We start from the raw sequence: 6,001 nt of genomic DNA on the forward strand, positions 1-6,001 counted from the left end.
GGGCCCCACCCTTTAAAGTCACGGCTCCATCTTTCTGGCCGGCTGTATACACAAACCGGAGGGCCCAGGGGGCCTTGGGTGTTGAGAGGGGGCACAAGTGGGCTGTGACAGGTGCATGTGGGACGTGGAACCACCACCCGGGGCTCAGGAGGGACCCGGAGCTGGGACAGGGAGGCTCCTGGGATGGAGCGGAGGCACTCGGGAGTGGGCTGGACACGGCATTCTTGAGCAGCCTCTGTGTGCCAGGCACCGAGTCAATCCCTTTCCGTAGCTTCTGCGGAGCTATTATTACTCCCATTTTACAGACAGGGCAACGGAGCCCAGAGCAGCTAGCTGACTTACCCAGGGCCCTACAGCTAACCAAGTGGCAGAGCCAGGGTCCGAACTCAGGTCAGTGTGATTCTGAAGCTTTGATGTCCTATCCTCTGCATCACCTGCCTGACAGGTCCTGGCTTCCTCCCAGACTTCCTTTTTTCCTTGGTTTCTGGTGGGGTAGAGAGGGGTGAAGGGGGGAGGGGAGAAATGGGTTATCCTCTCCTCCCCCCAGTACCAGACTGGGGTCCCTTCCTCCTCCCAGGAGCTGCTCCAGATGCTGCTGCCGCCACTCCTCCTCCTTCTCCTGCTGCTGCTGCTGCTGCTGCTGCTGCTGCTGCTGCTGCCGGCCCTGGTCAGGCTCCAGCGGCGGCCCCAGGAGGCCAGGCTGTCCCGGCTTGCTGGCCTCCAGCACCGTGTGGCAGGGGGCGCCCTGCGCTGGGCAGCAGCCTGGCAGCAGCGGAGGCTGGAGCAGAGCACACTGCACGCGGGCCAGAGCCAGCAGCTGGCCCTGAGGTGGTGTCTGCAGGGAGCCCAAAGGCCCCGCGGTCCCCTTGGGGGGACCACAGGTGTGTTCCCGAGGGTCCGGGGAGGTGGCCCAAACACGGGGCAGTCAGATTCCAGACCCGGAGGACTTCCCTTCTGCCCTTCTACCGCCAGCACAGAGGGGCTTGACCCAAAGACCCTGCCCGGGCTCAGGATGGTTCAAGATGAGTTTTTCATTCCTGGGCCCCAGTAGACTTGCCCCACGGTCCTCTGCTGGGTTCCTTCCTCAAGGGTCTTACCAATTTTGCCTGAAACTCTTGGGAAACTGTGGCTTCAGGATGAGTTTATGATGTGTTTGGGGCCACAGATACAAGCACCTTCCGGAACCATCTTCCTCTGACCAAGGCCAGCCAGGCCCAGGAGGAAGAACGTGCGGGGCAGCCCCTGCCCTCCACGTCAACCCAGTACTACGGGGAGGCCTCCCTGCAGGTAAACCGAGAAGGCTGGGGCCTAGTTCCACCAGACACCCCTACTTGCAGCCAAACTCTCCCATCAGGGTGGGCAAAGAACCCCCAATCTGGGGACTCAGGGACTGGCTCAGGCCCAGAGCTGACACCCTCTCTTGTCTCCCTCCAGGCCACCTTGCTGGGTCTGGCAGCCCTAAACAAGGCTTACCCAGAAGTGCTGGCTCCGGGAGGCGTTGCTTGTGTGACCCCTACATCCCCCTGGCCTCGCCCTCTCCCCTGGCCTTGGCATCACCTGGGCCAGGTTGTTAGCGCCCCTGGAGCCAAGCACCCTGGGGCCCTGCTGCTAGAGGCACTGAGGTCCCCAGGGCTGCGGGCCCTGGAAGCTGGGACGGCAGCCGAACTCCTGGATGTCTTTACGGGCCTGGAGGCCGATGGCAAAGAGCTGGCTGAGGCCATGGCTGCCGGGAACCCAGGGCCGCCTCTCCCCAGGCGGGCAGCGGAGCTGCTGGAGGCCCTAGAGCAGGGGCCCCGAGGACTGGCCCTCCGACTCTGGCCAAAGCTACAGGTGGTGGTGACGCTGGACGCAGGAGGCCAGGCCGAGGCTGTGGCTGCCCTGGGGGCCTTGTGGTGCCAAGGGCTAGCCTTCTTCTCGCCTGCTTATGCCGCCTCTGGAGGTCAGCAGGACTCAGGGCTGGAGAGCTGGGGGCAGGGGGCAGAGGCCACACAGCGAGCTGCCAAGTAGTGAGCCCTACATAATCACCTCATTTAATCCCCCCGACACCAGTAGCCCCATTTTACACATGCAGAAACTGAGGCTCACGGAGGTTACGAGACTTGCACAGATGTACCCAGCACCAGCATTTACCCAAGGGTCTGTCACCCCCAGAACCACTGCGGCTTCCCAATTAGGGCCTTCGAGGCAATGCACTGAGCCTGCAGGAGCCTGGAGGGAGGGGTGGAAGGGCAGCAGTGGGATCAGCTGTGCAGAGAATGGGGGCCTGGGGTCCAGGGTGAGGGGTGTTCTCTAGCAGAAAGCAATGGCACCCCCAGCGGAAGGGCTGCTTGCTCCCCACAGGGGTGGTGGGCCTGAACCTAGGGCCGGAGCAACCCCGTGGGCTCTACCTTCTGCCCCCTGGAGCTCCTTTTATTGAGCTGCTCCCAGTCCAGGAAGGAGCCCAGGAAGAGGCCGCCTCTACCGTCCTGCTGGCTGAGGCCCAGAAGGGCGGGGAGTACGAGCTGGTGCTGACCGACCACACCAGCCTCACCAGGTGATCACCTGCCTCCCCCCAGGGCACCTCAGGCCCCCTGCGACCCTACTGAGGGCCAGGGGCCTGAGCTCACCACCCCCGCTGCCCTGTCAGGTGTCGCCTGGGTGACGTGGTACAGGTGGTGGGTGCCTACAATCAGTGTCCGGTCGTCAGGTTCGTCTGCAGGTAGGCGACTCCCCGGGGGAGCTGAGGGGCCGTCCTTGTGCCCCAGGCTCCTCTGCCTCCCCCTTCCTCCTCCCTAGGCTGGGCCAGGCCCTGAATGTGCGAGGAGAAGACATTCAAGAGGACGTGTTCTCTGAGGCCCTGGGCCGGGCGGTAGGGCAGTGGCCAGGGGCCAAACTGTTAGACCATAGCTGTGTGGAGAGCAGCATTCTGGGTAAGCTTCTCCATCAGCTCCTGCCCCCCATTTTTGAGTTGGCTGCCTCCCCCGCTATACCATACCCATCCTGAAGGAAGAACTCTAGGAAAGAGGTAAGACCCAGCCTCTTTTGCTGCTTCTAACAAAAGTCCTTCCCCATGTCTAACTCCCATCCCTCCTGCTGCAGTCTCTCCCACTTTGCTTTCCTGACCTGCTTCATAGCTACAATTAGGCTTTGGGTTCCTCTCCACTTACCCCCTTCTCTGCCAAGAAATTCCTTTTCTCCCATGAGCCTCAGAGTGGGGTAGAACGGGAGGGGGCACAGGCATTGATGGTGGAAGCCACCGCGTTGGCAAAGTGTGTGCATGGGGGTTTGTCTACAGATTCCTCCGAGGGCTCTGCTCCCCACTACGAGGTGTTTGTGGCGCTAAGAGGGCTGAGGAACCTGTCAGAGGAAAATCGAGACAAGGTAAGCAAGATGGGGACAGGATGTGACGGCACGTCCCCCTCACGCTACATGCCCCCAGGAGCCACGGGCACAGTGCAGGGATGGGGAGGAGGGGGTGGGGAAGAGAACCTCCCTGGGGGCTCAGGGAAGGGAGAGATGAGGTCCACAGGCACATGCGTGTGCATGGAGCGCCTGCCACGCATATGCTGGCATCACCCACATGCCACAGAGCCGCACAGCAGCCTCACTCAGGCCGTTCTGTTCCCAGCTGGACCACTGCCTTCAGGAAGTCTCTCCCCGCTACAAGTCCCTGCGGTTCCGGGGCAGCGTGGGCCCTGCCAGGGTTCACCTGGTGGGGCAGGGGGCCTTCAGGGAACTCCGGGCCGCCCTCGCAGCCTGCCCCTCGTCCCCCTTTCCTCCTGAGATGCCCCGGGTCCTCAGGCACAAGCATCTGGCCCAGTGTCTGCAGAGGAGGGTGTTGTCCTGAGCTGAGGCTGGCCCCCTGCCCCATCCCCCTTCATAGGCCACCTTGCTCTTTCCTCCGTGGCCTCTCTGCATGGGAACCCGTGGCCAGGGTCTCCGACTCTGTGTCACCTGACAGCGCCTCATCAGAGCTGCCAGGCCTTAGGGAGGTCCGACCTGGTCAGCCCGTGCTGAGCAGCTGACATCAGCGGACGCCTGCGGTGGCCTGCCTGGAGCCCTGTGCCCCCCCCCCCCCCCGCCAAAGCCTATGCTCCCGTGTCTCCAGTCCAGGGCACTGCGCAGGCTGCAAGTGTTGGCAGTTCATGCTCCCAGGAGCCACCCTCCGTCTATAAGAAACAGAGCTCGGGGGGGGCGCCTGGGTGGCACAGCGGTTAGGCGTCTGCCTTCGGCTCAGGGCGTGATCCCAGCGTTCTGGGATGGAGCCCCACATCAGGCTCCTCCGCTGGGAGCCTGCTTCTTCCTCTCCCACTCCCCCTGCTTGTGTTCCCTCTCTCGCTGGCTGTCTCTCTGTCAAGTGGATAAATAAAATCTTAAAAAAAAAAAAAAAGAAACAGAGCTCGGCGTCGTTGTCCCTCAGTGTGACAGTTCTGACGTGTATTCTGCTCCGGTTGCCCACACTGATAACCTTCTCAATAACACGGATCTTACTGGTTTTCCTTCCGTCCCTCCCATCCCCACTCCCTTATCTGCTTTCTAGAATCACCTCCCAAATAAACCTCTTGCACCAGATTCTTGACTCAGGGTCTGTTTATGGAGAGACTGGAATAGTCCCATGTGCTCTGCTTCTGCGGCCATCTGGCTTGCCCCCCACCTTTGGCTCTGGACACCAGGGCTCTCCCCCCACTCCCCACTTGAGGTCGGGGTAGGCCCTGAGTGTGTGTGCACCTCTTTCCACTCTAAGCTGATCCTAAATGTGGAGGGACTGCTCCCCAGCTTCCCTTGCCCTGGCTTAGCACCGGTCCCTGTCTGGCCCAACACCCACAGATCGCTTCCCTGGGTAGGGGCTGGACTGCAAATCATGACATATCCCAACAGGAAGCGATCCCAGAGACCATGTGGCTTAACCGTCCATCTTACCAGTGGGGAAACTGAAGCTTCATGAGGCTGTGAGGCCCGCCCAAGGCCCCGCAGCTCCTCCTAAGTAACATGGCCCCAGTTCCTGATCAGTTGATAACTCTCCAATTCTGCCTCTGAATTACTTCTGGATTCCATGTCCCCCGTCCAGGCCACCCAGCCCCCCATCGGCCCCGTGACTCCTTCCTGCTAAAACCTCCCATGGCTCCCCGGTGGCCACAGGATCGAGACCAATCAGCTGAGCCTGTAAGACCCTTTGACCCACCCTGGCACTCACTTACCTGTCCAGCCACCTCTCCCCTGGGAGGGAAGCTGCAACTATGAAGACCACACCCTACTATCCCGCCCGAGCTAAGCACTGTCACCTCCAAGTCTTTGCTCAACTCCTGCCTCCTGCGGAATGCCTTCTCCCCCACCTTACCTGATGGAAATCTGCTTTGCATGCCCTTTTTGGGGTCCTTTCTCCCACTGAGCTATCATTATGTCAGGCTGCCTCCCCACCTGGACTTTGGAGCTCCCGGAAAACTGGGTGAGGTCCAATACATGTTGTCCCTCCAGCGCCCAGTGCAGGGCCTGGCAAGGAGCAGGTGCTCAATAGACATGCCCCCCTATCAAAAAGACTCTGGCTCAGAGAGGGCACGGTCCTTCCCCAGGGTGGCTCACTCTTGGCTGACGGTGGGATGGGACCCCAAACCCCACTCTAGGCAGCCTGACCAGGAAGGAAACTGGGCAGGTGGGAGGACGACACCAGGTGTGGCTGCTTTCCTCCCTCTGCCCAGGTTCAATTTTCAAGATTCTCCACCTTGGAGGCTGGTGGAAGGGACAGAGGGAAGGAGAGAGCTGGCGAGAAGGGAGAGGCGGCTAAGAAGCCTTTTCCATGAAGGAAGAGGGCCGAAGAGCCTGACAGACCCCAGGGACAGCAACAAGGAGCAGAAGGGGGAGGCCTGCTGCCTGGCTGCCCTCCCTCCACCACACACACGATGGGGCTCACAGCTGCCATCTCTCCTGCCCTAATTAGCAGCTGCCCGCCCCCCCCCCATTGTCCCAGGCCAGCGCCCCAGCCAAGGCCTCTTTTGTGCTCCCAGATTCCTGGGTGCAAGGTGGC

The 6,001-nt window shown here is 61.3% G+C and overlaps 1 protein-coding gene across 4 annotated transcripts; it reads left to right on the top strand.

Moving 5' to 3' along the window:
- Positions 1–4,551, top strand: GHDC (GH3 domain containing). 4 transcript variants are annotated; one of them, XM_045781715.2, is made up of 10 exons: positions 1–111; positions 306–390; positions 548–881; positions 1,166–1,287; positions 1,435–1,939; positions 2,341–2,533; positions 2,627–2,698; positions 2,776–2,909; positions 3,275–3,360; positions 3,608–4,551. In XM_045781715.2, the coding sequence occupies exons 3-10, from the start codon at positions 590–592 to the stop codon at positions 3,824–3,826; spliced, it is 1,623 nt and encodes a 540-aa protein (XP_045637671.2). In that variant the 5' UTR covers positions 1–111; positions 306–390; positions 548–589; the 3' UTR covers positions 3,827–4,551. The 4 variants fall into 4 exon arrangements, with proteins under 4 accessions (XP_045637671.2, XP_045637670.2, XP_045637674.2 ...); XM_045781714.2 differs by having other exon boundaries at positions 578–881; XM_045781718.2 differs by having other exon boundaries at positions 578–881; positions 3,863–4,551.
- Positions 4,552–6,001: the final 1,450 nt, after the last annotated feature.

Source organism: Ursus americanus, chromosome 23 (assembly GCF_024610735.1).
Source record: "Ursus americanus isolate L20-20 chromosome 23, mUrsAme1.1.p, whole genome shotgun sequence".
NCBI lineage: Eukaryota > Metazoa > Chordata > Mammalia > Carnivora > Ursidae > Ursus > Ursus americanus.